The sequence below is a fragment of the Hevea brasiliensis genome, chromosome 18 (genome assembly GCF_030052815.1).
Source record: "Hevea brasiliensis isolate MT/VB/25A 57/8 chromosome 18, ASM3005281v1, whole genome shotgun sequence".
NCBI classification, from domain to species: domain Eukaryota; kingdom Viridiplantae; phylum Streptophyta; class Magnoliopsida; order Malpighiales; family Euphorbiaceae; genus Hevea; species Hevea brasiliensis.
Window position 1 is genome coordinate 47,633,787 of NC_079510.1, and position 21,288 is coordinate 47,655,074.

The 21,288-nt window shown below is 35.9% G+C and overlaps 2 protein-coding genes across 2 annotated transcripts; both read right to left on the reverse strand.

The window, feature by feature from the left end:
* Positions 1–141: 141 nt before the first annotated feature.
* LOC110649829 (CBL-interacting serine/threonine-protein kinase 20) lies at positions 142–2,175 on the reverse strand. The gene has a single exon (XM_021804553.2). The coding sequence runs from the start codon at positions 1,706–1,708 to the stop codon at positions 347–349; it is 1,362 nt and encodes a 453-aa protein (XP_021660245.2). The 5' UTR covers positions 1,709–2,175; the 3' UTR covers positions 142–346.
* Positions 2,176–5,547: 3,372 nt separating this feature from the next.
* On the reverse strand, positions 5,548–17,667 carry LOC131175905 (protein DELAY OF GERMINATION 1). The gene is given in 4 exon segments (XM_058140597.1): positions 5,548–5,583; positions 5,585–6,029; positions 14,176–14,179; positions 17,406–17,667. Coding segments are annotated over 4 exon segments (747 nt in total).
* Positions 17,668–21,288: the final 3,621 nt, after the last annotated feature.

Sequence of the window (21,288 nt, forward strand, 5' to 3'; positions counted from 1 at the left end):
GGGCATTATTGAAAATTGGAAGATTAGGATCGTCTTCCTAATTTTAAATCTCAAATTTAAATTCGAATTAGAGCTAAATAAAGAAAATGGCATAAGCAGACCTCAAAGGCACTAAGGATTTGTAGAAATGGACGATTATGATTATGGCCGGTGAAACTTTCATCCATTTGCATTGAAATTGTAAGTTTCAAAGAACAAATGAAAGGGAAAAGAGAAGAACAAAAACTGAAAAGGCGAAAGTTCTGAAGCAGCAAAGTACAAACATTTACTCATTTCAGATAGAGGTAATTATAGAAAAATCATATCCAATCCAAAGAAAAGACCCAAATTAAGGGTGGCTAATAGGTTATACTTGCTGCTGCTCATTCCCTTGCCATGCCCAAACTATATCTTTAAGAGAACGTCTTAATTCCTGGTTACAGAAATTCTTATACTCCAACGTATCTCCTGATGCTTTATTCAACTCAACCACAAAAAAAGATGGTGTAACTTCAAATATTTCTGCATCTATTTCAAGTTGCCCCTTTCTTCCTTCCTTGCATCCCTGCAACTTCACTGTTCCATCTTTCTTGTTAAAATTGAAGCTCTCCATCATTGCTATCTCTTGGAATTTCGACACGATCGTTGATGCTGGTTCTTTGCTGGTGAATCTTGCCTCTAGCCGTTGATTACTATCTTTCTCAAACAAGCCTGATAAATCAAATCCTTTTGACAGGGAGATTATATTAAAGGCATTGTAATTAGTTGGTTTCACAGGGCTTCTTGCATCTTCTGCTACTTCTTTCTGTGAATTGTTTACGCCTTCTGATGGTAACGATGAGTCGAAGGCTTCATGAACATCCTTAAGCAACGTGCATCTGGCTTGACCTTGCGGTGATGGTGGGGTTTCAATCTGTTTGTAACCCTTCTTAAACCAAGAATTGCTCATTATCTTATCAATGGAGATTCTTGAGCTAGGATTGGGGTGAAGAATCCTCGAAAGAAGCTTCCGAGCCTCTGAGTTAATCCAGTTAGGGCACTTGAATTCTCCTTTGATGATCTTCCTGTAAAGTTCCATGAGATTTGGGTCATTAAATGGAAGATAGCCAGCCAAAAGAACGAACAGAACAACCCCACAAGACCATATATCAGACTTAGCCCCATCATAGCCGTTCTTGGTAATGACTTCTGGAGCAACATAAGCAGGAGTTCCACAAGCTGTATGGAGAAGCCCATCTTGCTTTCTTGAATCCCACAAAGCAGTCAATCCAAAATCAGAAATCTTCAGATTACCATTTTCATCAAGGAGGAGATTTTCAGGCTTGATATCTCGATGATAGACACCTCGGCTATGGCAAAAATCAACTGCTCCAATCAATTGTTGGAAATACTTTCTAGCAACGTCTTCCTTGAGCTTCCCCTTGGCAACCTTGCTGAAAAGCTCACCACCTGTCACGTATTCCATGGCAAAATAGATCTTGGTCTTGCTTGCCATGACCTCATAGAGCTGAACAATATTGGGATGTCTAACAAGCCTCATAACAGAGATTTCTCTCTTGATTTGATCTATCAAACCACCCCTTAGGACCTTCTCTTTATCGATAATCTTGATGGCAACATTTTGGCCAGACTGGAGATTTCGCGCATGGTATACCTTGGCGAAAGTCCCTTGTCCAAGCAATCGCCCTAGCTCATACCTGTTCATCAATATAGCACTTTTCTTCTCCATATTTCCTTCGTCCCACTACAAAATCAGAAACGATTCGATAATGGGGAAAGATCAATTGATTACTTCATCCATTATATTATTTGCTGCATTCTGCTGAATTTATTTCCCTCTCTTAGCCCATAAGAACTCGAGGAAATGGGAAGAAAGAAAGGACTATGTCACAAAGAGGAGAGAGGAACTAAACCTTTGCCTAACATGGAGGCAATAATGGAATTAAAATATAGTTGTGAAGAAAAGAAACGAGCAAAGGACTAATTAAATTAGTCTATTCTATAATCCCTTGAAGAATTACAGCTAACAGAGAACTAAATCTTATCATCAAATATAAAAATAGAAAATCTGACTCAAGTGTCTATCAAAAAGGATTAATATGGGCAACATTGTGCATATGACTCGGTGCCCATTTTAAAGTAGGAAACTCGAAGATTATGCTAATTAAAGTTAACATTCCAAAGAAACAGCATTAAAATACATTCAAACAAAAATTCATATGTATTTTTAATTATGCATGCACTTATATATGCCTATTTACGTGTAGATAAGGACAAAAGCCTTAATTAAGCATGTATAGGCAGACCTGCTTATTTAGACAGCAAATTGCTTATTAGGTAGACTTGCTTAATTTTATTGAAAGATTTTATTTAAATATTACTCTCAATTTAAGCAATTGTGTGTGTGGTAAAAATACCACATGAATAATTAAAAAAAAAAAAATCAACACTGAAAATGTATTGTTTGGTATATGCTCCTCAATCTTCTAACTTGAAAATGATCAGCATAAAAATCTGAAACACATGTACATCCACGCAGTAAAAACGAAAAAAGAAAATCAAGTATTTTTGGACCACAAGTCTTATCAATCAAGTTGAGTTCCATCCGGCTTAGCCATGTGGATGGCCTTGGGACCAAGTGACCCACACTGCCCATAATGGCCACAAATGGGCAAAATCCTTGACATGGAGAGAGAAGCAATTAACTTCATAACCAAGTTGCCGGTGGCGGAGAAAAAAGGCCCCTCCACAAGGTTTGACCCTAAATAATGCACACAGAAGGAATGGTTCTTGGCAGTGACCAGAGAGAGAGGGTTCGTGGGTTGTGTCGTCTCTTTGCACTCGAAAATATATAACTTGAATGAGTTTTGGGCCATTTATTGACAATTGCTTGTACAATTCAATTCCATCCATTCTCGATTCGTTTATTTCTTATGTTCTTGCATCTCATTATCCCTAATGAACTATCAAAATTAACATCGTTTAATGCATCTCATGATTTTAACTAATAAAATTGGATTAAGAGTAAATTATTATCAAAATTAATATTTAAAAGATAAGAAAATTGAAAATTTTGAATCATTATGTGAGTTTTATATATATAAAAAAAATTAAGACCGAAGCATTGTTAACTATTAAACCTAAACATAAAAGTATAATTATTAATTTTTTAAACTTTTAATGTAAAATCAAAGCACGTATAAGTCATGTTAGTGTTTGCCAATTGTTTGGAGTTAAATAATTATATTTTTTGTAAAGTTAAAGAAAATCAAAGAAAAAAATTTTCTTAAAAAGAATTTCACCTCTTTAAAATTTAATTTAATTAATTTTTAACTTTTTATTTACAAATTAAAAATAATTTAATTCAAAAATTAAAATTTATAAATTAAATTTCTTGATTTAAATAAAAATTAAGAAATATTAATTTCTTGATTTTTAGGTTAAATTTTTGTATTTAATCTTAAAAATTAAAAAAACTCAAGTTTTTATTTTTATTTTTATACTAAATTAAGCTTAAATTAAAAATTTAGAATCAATTTAAATTAAAAATTAAAAATAAATTAATTCAAAAATTAAAATTTATAAATTAAATTTCTTGATTTAAATAAAAATTAAGAAATGTTAATTTCTTAATTTTTAGCTTAAATTTTTGTATTTAATCTTAAAAATTAAAAAAAATTAAGTTTTTTTTTTTTAATTTTTATACTAAATTAAGCTTAAATTAAAAATTTTGAATCAATTTAAATAAAAAATTAAAAATGAATTAAATTTAACGTATCTAATAAATTAGTCAATGAAATTGAGCTTGAAAAAGAAAAGGAAAAAAAACATATAAAAGTTGTTTTCCATTACGAGGCCACTCCCGTTCCTGAAAGTAGCCAAATTTAGTCGCGGTCCCCTCTCTGTTCAAAGAAAAGAAGATAATGAAAAGCGAGGGCTGAGTTTGCATGGCTGCACTGATGCATGGTGCTGGGCTTCGGCACCTGTCACAAGCATCTGAAAATGGAAGACACGTATGTGGTTTGAGGTGGACACATTCCCCCTTATGAACTCTAAAGTTTTAGAAATGGCCGCTTTGATACTGATGCTGTTCACGTCATATCTGACTAATCACAGCATAGAGATAGAATAATTCAATTTACATCAATGATATCTATATAAAATAAAAATTATTAATTTTTTTCCCAACAAACTACAAGATTAATTGATAATTATAAATAAAATTCTCATCAGTTATTTTACTCAAAATGCTAGATATATGTTTTCTAATTAAAGTATATTTGCATGACATGAAATGAGAGAAATATTTCATAAAATCCATATAATATATACTCTTTTCATTAATCGATATATAAATGAATTAAAGTTTTTTAGAAAAATTAAAATTAATTAAAATGAAGTAATATTGATGATCAATTAATAAATAAATTTTTAATTATATAAAAAATGTGTTTGATAATATTAATAACAATATAATTATTAATAATTTTAAATTATTAGATTTTATCAAGTTTAATTATAAAAAATTAATTTTATATTTTTAATTTTTTTAGAATATTTATTGTTTAATTTCTAATATTAATAAAAAATTTTTGAATCCAAGACTATATATTCTCCCATAATTAATATATCCAGCAATATCTTTTCTGGGCCAATTAAAATATATCTAAAAATTGCAAAGAAATTTAAAATTACACACACATACACTCGAAGATTTGAGTTGCCTTTATAGTAAAATTTTCCCCTCTCAAACCACTACTCTCTCTCTCTCCCTAAACAAAAAAGGCACTAGTTCTAATTTAGTCCTTGAGGGAGGTCCGGCCAATTGGCTGTCGACCCTCCCCTATCTTTTCTTTAGTTAAAGCTCCTTTAATAGTATTTTAGCTGTTTTTTCTTTTTTCTTTAGTCTCCATTATTGGAATTTTAGGATGGGGTTTTTGTTGGTGTTTAGGAACGCTGCTCTGCATGATGCAGTATTCCATGTGCTTCACTATGAAGCTTTAAAGAGCAGATTGTCGGCTGGCAGTCGGTTTGGTTTGTCTTTTCATCATGACGAGTATGAAAGACCTATGTTTGCCAAGTCTATTCCTGATTCATCCGGCACTGGTCCTAGTCCCTGCTATTTCCTAGTTTTATTGCAAATCTCCTTCATTTTCCTTTGAGATCGAAAGCATAGGAGAATTATGAAATGTGTGGGGTACTTAAGCACTCCCCGTAATATTGTTTCCCTTTTCTCATGCTTGCTTGAGTTCTGCAGATCTCCTTTGGTGGTAGCAGTAAGTTGTTGATGAAGAGGAGATGAAGTCGGCTGAGGATGATGATGGAATCGAGTCATACTCGATTAAGTCCTCGAGTTTCATATCTTTTAAGGTTTAGACTTGGGTTGGAGTTTTGTAATACTATAATCTCTTGTGAGTTTAGGCCACTCTTATTTCATCTAATTAAATATATTTTTAGATAAAAAAAATATGTACATATATACACATATATATAGAGTTGATTTAAAAAATTTAATAAAAAACTATATATATATATATATATATATATATATATATATATGATCCTAAATTAGTTTCTTCTACCGTGCATAAGATCCCTTCTTTTTACCCCACTCGTGCATGCAGAGATGAAGCCTCTTGCCAGTAGCTAGATAATCCACTGCTTGAACAGGAGTTAAAATGCTAACCAGCTCCTTAAGCATGCTTAGCCTCAAATTATCAACCTCCTACAGGATACGCATCATAGCCTCATTGTGATCTTGAAGTGCAAGCTCCACCTCCTCATTGAGCTCACTAGCCAGGCCCTGGCCCTTGATGATAACAGAGATGGGCTCATCAGCTATGTCCTCTTGAAAACTCGCCAACTGGGCTGTCAATTTCTCTTCTTGCTTTATAGTTTTGGAATGCAAATTATTCACCATATTAAGCTATTTCGACGAAAAGTCACCAAGATTCCTTGTCCTTAAACCTTGAAGGTATTATGCTAGATGGGACTCGAACGTTGACCCACATAGTGCATATATGAGTCTGATAAAAATGGAGGGCCTGCAACTAGCCAACTTGTCACAACCCAATTTCTGAGCTAGACCAACATTAGAACTTGGGCCGGTATAAAACCCTCGAAGCCCGTAGTAAGTCTTACTATTTTCAAACCCATAACTAGGGCCAAAATTAAGCCCCAATATGCAAATAAAATAAAATAAAATAAAATATTATATTTTTATTTGGGCCAATCCAACCGGATAACTATTAGAAACTAAAGTGAGTGGAGCTCAGCTCAACTCTGATTCCATCATATACAAATTATTTAATATCATAATAAATTTTCATTAATTAGTACTATAAATACATAACCCAATGTCACAGCGGAGTTTTAGTTATTAAATAAATAAATAGATACAAGAAACTGTTAAGGTTGGATACAGGTTGAACTCGAAGAAATAAACTCGCTCTTCTTGCAACTTGGGAAAAATATTTGAACAAGAATGAGTATTCGACTCAGAGAGTTTAGATATTGATTATAAGTGCAATTTCTATAACTATCTAAAACTAGTGTAATTCTACCATGAAACGTACATCCATCACATATAACAACTAATTCACTCAATATTCGCACGAAAAGTTAATTTGGAGCTACTCATACACCCAATGTATCACATCAATATGTATATGCATGGGAGTTGATCCCCCTATACAGCTCTCTTAATCCAATACCTGCCAGCAATGTCCACTCAAGCCGGATGTTCGCTTAATAATCCAAATGCGGAGGTCAGTGAAATCAACTCAAAGCTGTACTCATCCTGACTTTTCCATATATAAGAATCGGGTCCCAGCAAGTTAAGCTCCAGTCATGACTACCCGTACTACTTATATCCATATTCACACCATACTCACATCAACACACACACACAGAGCACTAAATTATTTGTCACAACCCAACCTATGGGCCGGACCAGCACTAGGAGCTAGGCCAGCCTAAAGCCCCCGAGGCCCGTAATAAGCCTACCTATTCCTCAACCCAACTTTAAGGCCCATTTGGGGCCAATTTCAAGAATTCAACCGGACAGAGTCCGGCCATAAAATGGATCTTTTAACGGGAAGTTTTTGACTCACCCGACCTATAAACACAATATATAATCAATTAGGGAGCTCAGCTCACCCTCCACATACTCATAATAACATAACGTCAAATAGGAGCTCAGCTCCCTCATCCAGTCCAACATACATGCATATAATAAGTTTACAGGTCTAACATGGTAAATTATATTACAGACCCAAATCAAATAAATATTTCTAATACATACGAAAATTCTAGGAGTTAACAGAATTATACAAAAATTATAGACATTAATAGACGACCTGCGAAGAAGAAAAGCAGGTTAACCATAACAATAATCCTCCTGTAGCCTGGAAAAATAATGAACAGGAGTGAGCGTTCGACTCAGAGAGTAAAATATCAATTTTAACCATAATCTCTATAGCTATCTAAAACTAATGCACTCTATGAAGTGAAATGCAACACCGTCATAAATTTCATACAAATTACTTCAAAAAGGCAATTTGGAGCACTCACGCACTCGAGAGTATCGAACAATACATATATGGGAGCTGATCCCCTATACAGCCCTCTTAATCCAACCTCTGCCAGCAAAGATCTCAAGCCTGACTTTCGCTTAATAAACCAAATACAGGGTCCCAGCGAAGAACTCAAGTCGTGTTTACCCCGAAGGACCGAGTCCTAGCAAAGATCTCAAGCCTTATCTACCCGTCTTGTCCATATCCTACACTATATGCTAACACACGCCAACGCATACACACTACTCCAAATTACCACAAACAACATCCATGGCACTTCAAAATTTATAAATGCAATGTAAAACGTGCCTAGTGTTTAACTACATAGATACATACATATAAGTGATGCATGGGCATGCTTGAACATATAATAATATCGAAATTACAATTAAAATTAATATTTTACTCACAAACTCAACCGAAGTCACTATGACGGCTGGGCGGAGGAGGAAGGCTGTCTCGGCTCACCTGACAATTTTTATTACAATTATTTAGTATATTTGACTCAATACAAGCTAAGAAAAAGACTAAAAATGTCCTAAGTCGTGCCGAAAATCTGGCAGAGTCTCCCCTATACCTAGGACCTACCCAACCTGTAAAAGGGCTTAAAACGCACTTCTATATCCACAAACTATACACCCACAGCTCAATTATATCACACAGCCCCTCCTGGGCTCATCCAAACAGTCATCAATCACAATATGTAAAATTACAGTTTAGTCCTCGTAATTTAACCCTTTTTGCAAAAACTATCCAAATGAGTTCTAAAAATTCTAAAAATTTGCCCCGCGGTCCTTAGCATCATTACTAAGCTAATACAAAAGGAATTATAATTTTCTGAGCTATCACGAATATTTTATGAATTTTTAATCTAATTTAAGCACTAGAAAATTATGAAAAAGTAAGGTTCGGGTTTACCGATGCCAATTCTGACTCCGGAGACCCGCTTGGGATGTCTAACAACGGTGGGGTAGTCAAAATCTAGACCCAATTCTAAGACTTTTTCGGTAGCCTATCTGTCTGGCCAGAAATTCACAAACCCGGGCAACCGTCAAATTTTCGGGAATTGAATGTACCTACACGAAGCCCACAACATGAGGGTTAGTACATAATTTTTATGGAATTTTCTAAGCTCATTTAGTACTCGAAAAAACACTACGAAGTCATGGGACCCATCGAAAAACGGTGTCGAAAAATTTTGAAATTTATATTGTCACAAAGCTCTCGACGAGTAGAGCGCTCTGGTACTCTCTGTTTTCTTGTGGGATTCACGATTTGCGAGAAATCTAGCCCAAAAGTCAAAATGAGCTAAAACTTTCCGAACAAAAATTGGGCAAACCGCTTGATAGATTTTGATGTTCTTGATGTCTATGGAAAGCTCTCGAGGTGTAAATGAGTTTAGACACAAGACCTGGCCCAAACAGTGGTCAGATCAGTCAGATTTTGGCCGGGAAGCCAAAACGACGCGTGTGCATAGGTGTGTTTTCGCGCGCATTTTTCGGCCTCCTGGGACATCGGCCGGCCGTGAGGAGGCACTGGGGAGGCGTTCCGGCGAAGTGGGGAGGGCTGGGTGGCAGCGGCACAGCCTAGGGAGGAGGGAGGAGAGAGAAAACGAGAGAGAGAGAGAGAGAGAGAGAGAGAGAGAGAGAGAGACGGGAACGTGTAGGGAAGGAAAGAAAAGAAGAAGAAGGCCGATCCGATTCGACCTGTCCAATGCAAGATATAAAATTTTGAATTTTTTACTCTGCCTTGGGATCGAAAACGAGGCCCAAAAATTCCGAAAAAAATTCTAGAAAACTCAGAAAAATTTATAGAGTCTAAACGTATTTTTAGTTTTGCCACGTGGTCTTTAAATTAATTTTTAAAAATCATCAAATTTATATTTTCGAAAAATCGAACCTAATTTCTAAAATCCAAAAAATTTCAAATAATTTTCTAAAATTTAAATAAAATAAAATATTAATATTTTTTCAAAAAATAATAATTTAAAAATTAGGGGTGTTACATTCTTTCCCCCTTACAGAAAATTCGTTCTCGAATTTTACACAAGGCAGAATAAAGTACAGAATTACACATTGAATAAATAAGGGTATTTGCTATGCAAGTCCCGCTCTGATTCCTAGGTGCACTCTTCTACTGACTGGATCCTCCACAAAACCTTAACCATAGGGATCTGTTTTGATCTTAGCTGCCTCACTTGGTAGTCCACTATGGCTACAGGTTGCTCCTTAAACGTCAGGTTTTCTTTTAGCTCTACTACATCCGACTGTAGTACATGAGAAGGATCAGGTATGTATTTTCTGAGCATGGAGATGTGAAATACAGGATGAACATGAGAAAGGTTGGGTGGTAACTCCAACCGGTAGGCAACTGCTCCAACTCTATCAGTAAACTCAAAAGATCCAATATATCGAGGTGCCAACTTGCCCTTCTTTCCAAATCTCATGACTCCCTTCATCGGAAAAACCTTCAGGAATACGTAGTCGCCTACTGCAAACTTTACATCCCTCGATCTGGGGTCTGCATAACTCTTCTGCCTACTGAAAGCTGTTTTCAATAGTTTCCTGATTAAAGAAACTATCTCTGAAGTGTACTGCACTAGGTCTACATCATGTACCTTTGCTTCTCCCATTTCGGTCCAACACAAAGGAGACCTACACTTTCTGCCATATAGTGCCTCATAGGGTGTCATCCCTATGCTGGAATGATAATTGTTGTTATAGGCAAACTCCACCAAAGGTAGCTGATGATTGACCTCCAAAATCTAAAATACTCATGAGAAGCATGTCTTCCAGTGTTTGGATTGTCCTTTCAGACTGTCTGTCTATTTGAGGGTGGAAAGCGGTACTAAAGTTCAACTGCATGCCAAGTGCCTCCTATAACTTTCTCCAAAATCGAGAAGTGAACTGGGGCCCTCTGTTAGATATTATGGAAGTAGAAACTCTATGCAATCTGACTATTTCTCGAATATAGAGCCGGGCGTACTATGCAACAGAATATATGGTCTTCACAGGCAGGAAATGAGCTGATTTAGTCAGACGGTCTACAATTACCCATATCGAATCATATCCCCGCGTGGTACGAGGCAACCCAATCACAAAATACATAGTAATCATTTCCCACTTCCATTCTGGGATAAGGAGCTCTTACAGCTTCCCTAATGGCCTCTGGTGTTCAAACTTCACCTTCTGACAAGTAAAGCACTTGGATACAAAATCTGCTACGTGTCTCTTCATGCCATTCCACTAGTAACTATCTTTCACATCATGGTACATCTTGGTGGAGCCTGGGTGGACATTGTACAGTGTATAGTGTGCCTCTTGCATGATTTCATTTATGAGATTGTCCATGTCGGGCACACATATCCTGGAACCTTGCATAAGGGCGCTATCATTGGCAAATCCAAACTCACCACCTTTATCCTGCTGCACTCTTTCTATGATCTTCATCATTTGTTGATCTCTGTGCTGGGAAACTCTGACTCTATCTCGCAGGTCTGGTCTTACTGAAAAATGAGCCAACAATACCCCCTCATCTGAAAGATCTAAGATCAGACCTTGATCCATCAACTCATGTACTTCCTGAATCAACAGTCTCTTCTTCGCTGATATGTGCGCCAAGCTGCCAGAAGATTTTCTGCTCAAAGCATCTGCTACTACATTGGCCTTCCCAGGGTGGTACTAGATGATACAGTCATAGTCCTTCAAAAGCTCCATCCATCTCCTCTGTCTCAAATTTAAATTCCTCTGTTGGAAGATATACTTCAAACTCTTGTAGTTGGTGTATATCTCGCACACTTCACCATACAGGTAGTGTCTCCAAATCTTTAGTGCAAAGACTACAGTCGCCATTTCCAAATCATGGGTGGGGTAGTTCTACTCCTGCCTCTTTAGCTGCTTTGAAGCATAAGCCACTACCTTTCCATTCTGCATCAAAACACACCCTAAGCCAACTCTGGAGGCATCACAGTACACGGTATATCCTTCACCACTCATCGGTAATATCAACACAGGGGTGGTGGTTAGACATTTCTTAAACTTTTGGAAACTCTCCTCACAATCATCTGTCCAAATGAATGGAACATTCTTCCAAGTTAACTTAGTTAAGGGAGCTGATATCCTTGAAAAATCCTGCACAAAACGCCTATAGTAGCCAACTAAGCCCAGAAAATTTCGCACCTCAGTGACTGTTGTAGGCCTAAACCAATCAGTTACAGCCTCAATTTTCTTGGGATCCACTTGAATGCCTTCACTAGAAACCACGTGTCCCAAGAATGAGATGCTTTCTAGCCAAAATTTACATTTTGAAAATTTGGCATATAGCTGGTGCTCTCTCAAAGTTTGCAACACCATCCTCAAGTGCCACACGTGTTCTTCCTCGGTCTGAGAGTATACCAAAATGTCATCTATGAATACGATGACAAAACGGTCCAGGAATGGCCTGAACACCTTATTCATCAAGTCCATGAAGGCTACTGGTTCATTAGTGAGTCCAAAAGATATCACCAAGAACTCATAATGACCATATCTTGTCCTGAATTCTGTTTTGGACATGAGCACATTTGTCACGACCCAACCTATGGGCCGGACCGGCACTAGGACCTGGGCCAGCCTAAAGCCCCCGAGGCCCGTAGTAAGCCTAACTATTCCTCAACCCAACTCTAAGGACCATTTGGGCCCAATTTCAAGAATTCAATCGGACAGAGTCCGACCATAAAATGGACCTTTTAACGGGGAGTTTTTGACTCATCCAACCTGTAAACACAATATATAATCAATTGGAGAGCTCAGCTCACCCTCCACATACTCATAATAACATAACGTCAAATGGGAGCTCAACTCCCTCATCCAGTCCAACATACATGCATATAATAAGTTTACAGGTCCAACATGGTAAATTATATTACAGACCCAAATCAAATAAATATTTCTAACACATGCAGAAATTCTAGGAGTTAATAGAATTACACAAATATTACAGATATTAATAAACGACCTGCGAAAAAGAAAAGCAGGTTAACCATAACAATAATCCTCCTGTAGCCTGGAAAAATAATGAACTGGAGTGAGCATTCGACTCAGAGAGTAAAATATCAATTTTAACTATAATCTCTATAGCTATCTAAAACTAATGCATCCTATGAAGTGAAATGCAACACCGTCATAAATTTCATACAAATCACTTCAAAAAGGCAATTTGGAGCACTCACACACCTGAGAGTGTCTAACAATACATATATGGGAGCTGATCCCCTATATAGCCTTCTTAATCCAACCTCTGCCAGGGAAGATCTCAAGTTGGACTTTCACTTAATAAATCAAATACGGGGTCCTAGCGAAGAAATCAAGTCGTGTCTACCCCGAAGGACCGGGTCCCAGCGAAGATCTCAAGTCGTGTCTACTCATCTTGTCCATATCCAACACTATACCACACACACGCCAACGCACATACATTGCTCCAAATTACCACAAACAACATTCATGTCACTTCAACATTTATAAATGTAGTGTAAAACGTGCCTAGTGTTTAACTACATAGATACATACATATAAGTGATACATGAGCATGCTTGAACATATAATAATATCGAAATTACAATTAAAATTAATATTTTACTCACAGACTCAACCGAAGTCACTATAGTGGCTGGGTGGAGGAGGAAGCCTGTCCCGGCTCACCTGACAATTTTTATTACAATTATTTAGTACATTTGCCTAAATACAAGCTAAGAAAAAGACTAAAAATGTCCTAAGTCATGCCGAAAATTCGGCAGAGTCTCCTTTATACCTGGAACCTACCCAACCTGCAAAAAGGCTTAAAATGCACTTTTATATCCATATACTATACACCCACAATTCAATCACATCAAACAACCCCTCCTCGGCCCATCCAAACAGTCATCAATCACAATATATAAAATTACAGTTTAGTCCTCATAATTTAACCCTTTTTGCAAAAACTACCCAAATGAGTTCTAAAAATTCTAAAACTTTGTCCCGCGGTCCTTAGCATCATTACTAAGCTAATGCAAAAGGAATTATAATTTTCTGAGTTACCAAGAATATTTTATAAATTTTTAATCTAATTCAAGCACTAGAAAATTATGAAAAAGTAAGGTTCAGGTTTACCTATGCCGATTACGACTCTGGGGATGCGCTCAGGATGTTTGACAACGATGGGGTAGCCAAAATCTCGACCCAATTCCAAGACTTTTTCGGTAGCCTATCCGTCTGGCTAGAAATTCATATACCTGGGCAACAGTCGAATTTCTGTGAATTGAAGGTACCTACACGAAGCCCACAACATGGGGGTTAGTACATAATGTTTACGAAATTTTCTAAGCTATTTAGTGCTCGAAAAAATACTACGAAGTTTCGTGGGACCCACCGAAAAATAGTATCGAAAAATTTTGAAATTTATATTACCGCGAAGCTCTCGATGAGTGGAGGGCTCTGGTACTCTTGGTTTTCTCGTGGGAATCACGATTTGCGAGAAATCTAGCCCAAAAATCAAAATGGGCTAAAACTTTCTAGACAAAAATTGAGCAAACCGCTTGATGGATTTTGGTGTTCTTGGTGTCTATGAAAACCTCTCGTAGTGTAGATAAGTTTAAACACAAGACCCGGCTCAAATAGTGGCCGGATCGATCAGATTTTGGCCGGAAAACCGAAACGGCGCGCCTACGCAAGTGGGTTTTCACGGGCATTTTTCGGCTGCCTGGGACGTAGGCTGGCAGTGGGGAGGCACTGGGGCTGCGCACCGGCAAGGTGGGGAGGGCTGGGTGGCGGCGGCTCGGCCTTGGGAGGAGGGAGGAGAGAGAAAGCGGGAGAGAGAGAGAGAGAGACGGGAACGCGCGAGGAAGAGAAGAAAAGAAAAAGAAGGCCGGTCCGATTCGACGGGTCCGATCCAATCAAATTCGATTCGGTCGGTCCAATTCAAGATATAAAATTTTGAATTTTTTTACTCTGCCTTGAGACCAAAAACGAGGCCCAAAAATTCTGAAAAAATTCTAGAAAACTCAGAAAAATTTATAGAGTCCAAATATATTTTTAGTTTTGCCACGTGGTCTTTAAATTAATTTTTAAAAATCATCAAATTTTTATATTTTTGGAAAATCGAACTGAATTTCTAAAATTTGAAAAATTTCAAATAATTTTCTAAATTTTAAATAAAATAAAATATTAATATTTTTTCATAAAATAATAATTTAAAAATTAGGGGTGTTACAATTATTCTCAGGGCAATAATCACAAAATAAATAACAATAATTAAATATGTAGCAATCAAAATGTTCCTAATATATTAGCTATGCATGTGAATAATTAAATATTTATAAAATGCATGAGCATGCTAGATATATAATTAATATTGAAATTGCAAAAATAATCAATATCCAACTCACAGATTGGCCCATCCGATTGCAGCCGGTTCAGCTAAAAAGAGAAAACGGCCGGTAATCACCTAAACATGCACACTGACCTTTATCAAAAGACTGATAAAATATACATCATTAATTCAAACTATAGAATTAAAATAAATCCTAAGGTCTTATCAAAATTTTGGCAGAGTCTCCCTTATAATTGGACCTAACATTCTGTAAAAAAAAATGAATCAACAATAACACAGAGGGCCTTAGGCCCACAACAATAATTAAAATACCCATCCAGGGCCTAGAAAAATCTTAATCTAGGTCCAATCCTCCAAATTTCAGCTCGGGTCCCTAATTCTTCTACAGTCAAAATATTTATTTTCAGCACTTCAAAAATTATGAAAATATTCCTGAAGATTCTCTACATCGTCCTTGTATTAATTAAAATTATTTTACTAAATTTTTCTAAGCCAAAAATATTTTACCGATTTAACCAGCTAGTTTAAACAAGGAACAAACTACATAGTTTGAGTTAGGGATTATCTTTACAAATTCTGCTATCTGGAACACGTCTAGTGTAACGATCAGGCTCCAACCACTAGAGGAATTGTCCGCTTTGGCTATAAGTCTCACGGTTTTGTCCCATAGATGGAATGGAGAACTTCCTAGGAGGTCACTCATCTTAGGATTTCTCTCAAGCAAGCACGCTTAACCCTGGAGTTCTTCCAACTCTCCAGGCCATTCCACCAAAAGGCGCCTTTAGTGATTAGTTCCCCCATTTTATATATCATTACTTTTTGAACCTAAGACCATCTCCGTGCTTTACCGATGTGGGATTTGCATAAGGGACCTTTCTCCCCCCCTTTCGGGACTCAGCGTCCTCGCTGAGGTTTGCCCCACCATTGCCCAAGAAGACACTCAAGCGGCTCTGATACCAATTGTAACGACTCAGCCTAGTATTGTTCACTTTGGCTCAGCCCATACTAGGCCTCACAGATTTATCCCTTGGGCTTTTCCACCCAAAAGCGCCCTAATCAGTGTTCCAAGACTACCCAATTTAAGTCCAGGATCTCTCCCCTTAGGCAAATCCCACATCGACAAATCACGGGAAAGATTCTAGACTTTAATTGGGTAGTCTTGGAACACTGGTTAGTAAGCTTTTGGGTGTAAAAGCCCAAAAGATAAATTCGTGAGGCCTAGTATGGGCTGGGCCAAAGCGGACAATACTAGCCAGTAGGCTAGGCCGTTACAATTGGTATTAGAGCCGCTCACGTGTCTTCTTGGGGGATGGTGGGACAAACCTCAATGAGGATGCTGAGTCCCGAAAGGGGGGAAGAAAGGTTCCTTAGGCAAATCCCACATCGGCAAAGCACAGGAGAGATCCTGGACTTAAATTAGGTGGTCTTGGAACACTGGTCAGCGCATTTTTTTAGTGTAAAAGCCTAAGAGATAAATCCGTGAGGCCTAGTATGAGCTGGGCCAAAGCAAATAATACTAGCCAGTGGGCCTGGCCGTTGCATCTAGAACATCTGAAAATGCTGGAAATGACTGTAAACATGACTCCTTCCTAGGACACTTAGCCGAACACCTAGATTGAGATGGAAACTCGGTCTTAAGTGTCGGTGAGGTATCACCGATCCGATTGCACCTAAAGAAAACTAAAAAATTATTAATAATTATCATATAACTATATTTAATTTTTAGGCATCAAAAAAGTCAAAAATTTTATCAAGCGATCTGGACCGTCCGATGATTACTTTTTTCAAACTATGTCCGATTGGAGCTGGGTCAGTCCCATCTCAAAGGTTTCATCGCTTTGAGTCCATCGATGCTCTCGGATCATCAATCCAACAGTTAAATCGTCCTAGATCTGAATGGAAAGCTTGAAAAAACTAGAATTTCTCTCCTTTATAACTTTTTCCTCTGACTACCATTTGCTGCAAAGTTGGTATCAAAAGAAAGCTCTCGGAATAAGCTTTTCAACACCACCAAGAACACCCCCATTCATCGCTGAAAGCCGTCGAAATTGTGCCTAGAAGAACGCTGCTGTGCGCGTGCATTAAGACCCAAATTGCCGCCGTTCGTAGCTGTTATGGTCCCCCCACGGTCGTCGATGAGTGCTGGGCAGGTGAAGGTGACAGGCCGACATTGCCCCTAACCAGTCTCTGGGAAAGAAAAGAAAGAAAGGGTGAGAGAAGAGAGAGAGGGGGGGGGGGGGGGGGGGTCTGCTACCTTTTTGGAAAATTCTAGTTTTTTTTTAACTTTTAATTACTCTCCCAGTCCCTGAACTTTTTAGGTGTATTCAAGTAGGTCCAAAATGTTTAACACATTCAAACTAAACTTTAATAATACTTCTAATAATAATTTTTAATAATTGTAAAAATATTGAAACACTAAAATTAAATCAATAAGATAATATATTTTATTAAAATAATATTTTCAATTTAAGAAAATAGAATCTAAAAAAAAAATTAGGTTATTACACAACTGGAGCAAGGAATTCTCCAAGGAAGAGTTCCAGGTGGGTGCAAAATAGGCAGAGACATCATTGTGGGCAAGTTGGGTTTGCCTGTCAATGTAGACTTGAAAGTGTTCTATGTTTTTCTCTGCAAGTTGGCTGAGTGAACTCTCAAGTTTGTCACTTAAAGTGAGGACTTGGAGAAGTTTTGCAAGGTCTACTTCTTGGAGTTTCATCCAATCTAGGAAGCATTTTTCTGAATTGTTTTGGTCATTATTGCTTGCCATTTAGGAACTAGTACATCTTCAAGTTTTTACTCAGAAAAGCATTTTGGTGTTTAAGTAGGTGTAGCTCAAGGGAAATAACAAAACTTGCATATTAGACCAAATTAGAAAATGAATAAGGTTTAATTTGCCCTTTGTACTTGTTGGGGAGGTTCAATTTAGCCCATTTTTAACTTTTGGTCCAATTTAATCCATAAGTTTTGATTTATGCTCAAATTAGTCCAATTAAAAAAAATGTGCAATTATTTAATTGTTTAATTATTTTTTTAAATATTAAAATATTATTTTTATATTATATAATTAATTAATAAAAATAAAAATATTATTTTTATTTTCAATATTATTAATTGGAATAGTAATAATTTTTAATTTTAATTAATTATAAGAAAATATAAAATATTAATTAAAATTAAAAATTATTACTATTCCAATTAATAATATTTAATAATAAAAATAATATTTTTATTTAATTAATTATACAATATAAAAAATAATATTTAATATTAAAAAAATAATTAAATATTAAATAAATTATTTGATATATAAACAAATTAATTAATTATACAATATAAAAATAATATTTTAATATTAACAAAAGTCATTTTTTAATATTATTTAAACAAAATAATTAAATATTTTAAAAATGATATTAAAATATTATTTTTATATTGTATAATTTGTATAAATAAAATATTAAATAAATTATTTTTATATTATATTTTAATATAAAAAATGATATTTTTATTAATTTGACTAATTTAAGTATAAATCAAAACTTATTAGTTAAATTGGACTAAAAGTTAAAAATGGACTAAATTGAACCTCTCCAATAAATACATGAAGCAAATTGAACCTTATTCCAATTAGTAAAGCCATAAGCTAGGACAGAAGAGATCCAAGTGGGTTTTGATTTATTTGGTACTTGCTTTTAATTTGCATATTCTCGAATATTATGCACCACAAAAGCGTGTAAAATATAAATAAATAACAAATAAATAAAGTAAATATACAAAATACTAATATTTACCTTCTCCACATAGAGCTATATCTATGGATATATTATCTTACACTATCAATAATAATAAATTATTAATTAAAAGCTCAAAATTATACTACCCATAAACCCAATCACACCTAAGGGAACCCACACTACATAACTGCTCATAGTAAATACATTAGTTAGTCATCTCAGTATACTCTAGACATAACTCAATATATTCACTACTTTAACCATTACACCAAAGGGTGTCTTTAACTAAGTGAGCAAGAGTCTTCTCGTTAATGGATAAGAATTCATTTCTCTTGAATTCTATACCATTTCTCTACATTAAACCGAAGACTCTTTCCCTCCATGGGATTGCAAAGGGTAGAGCCCCTCATCAATAGGATACTCAGCCATTAGCAAAAGCCCCTCTTTGCAATGGGTGACAGCCTTACTTAATTAGTTGAAAGTCAAATAACTTTTTTTACCATTCTCCCCTATTTATAGTGTTAATTCTTTCATTTTTAATCAGAGTAGTAGTTTCACTTAATTTAAGAATAACAATAAAATAAGAGTTCTTTAACTCAAATTAAAAAAATGACTCTTTCTAAATCCACTAAAATTTTGCGTCATTATTCTAACATTGAAGCATAAACCGACAAACTTTCTAGTCCCACTAGCCCTCTAAAATTGTAATTTTGCTCTTGATTTAAACTTCCAAGAGTTTGGACTAGATTTATACTTCCAAGTTCTGTTTTGGATTTTCCCTTACACTTCAAGTTCCGATAAAAGAAACACTAAAGTTGCTCAAGTTCCAATAAGAAATCTTTTTGCAGGCGCAACTTCGAATAAAGTTGCTTTAGTTTCGGTTGAAGAGTAGTTAATCTTTTTGATTTACCAATAATGACTTCATCCGTGGGCAGAGGAATTAGGGATATTCCCACGATCAGCTGTAACATAGTAGTTCGCCTCTGAATCAATTGTCCATGATTTTTCTGGTGTTGTGGTCGTTAGGGTGACATTGGTGATAGGCTTTGGATGATTGGGATGGTAATTGCAGCGGTAATTCTGAAGTGGTGAGGGGCATTGGCGCGCCTTATGGCCATTGCCATTGCAATTGTGGCATGCAATATTTGACTCAGATTGATACGAGGAGAATGAACTATTTCGGCCTCTGCCACATCCCCCACGGGTGGAACGTGAATTAGTGGCTCCATTAGAATTGTTGACATGAGACTTTGTTCTTTCCAAGGAAACTTTGTCCATCTGTAGCTGAAACTCTTCACTCAAGAGTGAGGCATATAGGTCGTCATGAGTGATAAAAGCATTCCTAGCTTCCATTGCTCGTGGAAAGGGGCGATAGTCTGTGAACCCAGTCCCTCTAAAATATCACTGATTAAAGCATCCTCGGGTATAGGTGATTGTAAGAAGGCTAGTTGATCAGAAATGGACTTGGCTCGCCTCATATAAGCGTCAATGGAGTCGGTGCCCTTGGACAAATGTTTCAACTGTTTGCGGAGTTGTTGAATCCGTGTCCTAGATCCAGAAGAGATCCAACTTCTTCATTGCTTCTTTCGCTGTTTTGAGATCAATGATTTGCGGGAGTAAGGTCTCGGAGATGGATCAGAAAAGCCAACTGAGCACTAGTTGGTCATGCTGAAACCAGCTTGTGTATTGAGGATTGGGTGTACCATCATCAAGAATTGGTGTTGGTGTTGTAAAGGAAGGAGATACATGCGACGCAAGATTGTGGCTATGTAACAGTGGCATTAATTGAGCATGCCAGAGGAGGTAATTGTTGGATGTAGGTTTGGTAATGAGAAATTGAGAGGCATTTGATAGGGAAGGAGCAGACTTTTGTTCAAGATTAGATGAGAGGCAAAGGAAGCTCGTGACCATTTAGAATAATAGGCATTTGAGTGACATTGTGCAGTTAGGCAAGGAAGCTCTGATACAATCTAGAATAACAGGCACCGGCAATCATCTTTGCATTAGCTTTAAAGTACAAATAATGAGTACAAGAAAGGTTAGTTAGATAATGAGGTTAGCTTGATGACTTGATACACGCAGCTTGGTTATCTCTATCGGTTGTTACATGAGCTTTGTATCTCAGTTAATTATTTATTATTAATTCACTTAAGAAATGCAAATTTAATTTTAGCATAATTACTTGAAAACATAATTTAGTATAAATTATTTGAATAAAAATTGGTTAAATTTTAAATTTTATATTTTTTTACAATCTATTAATATCGTAGAATTTAGTATTTTGATCCTAATTAAATATTATCTCTCTTATTTATATTATTTAATTACATAATATTTATACTAATATTTAAAAATTGAGATAATAATTTATGAGCTTTTAGATATTAAGAAAATATTTTATTTATAATCAATAAAATGATAGCATGTCATAGTTAAGAGAGCGTTTGTTTGTGAATATTTTAGTGTGTGGTTTTTGGTTTTGTCTTTTTTTTAAAAAAAATTGAAACACATTGGCCAATATCTGTTACTGTTTATTTTTCCATCAATATATGTTTTAATTTTTTAAATATACTTCTTTACTAACTTATAAGTACAGATAATGGAGAAAATACTACAGCTTAAATTTGTTTAAATTAATTTATTTATCTATAATA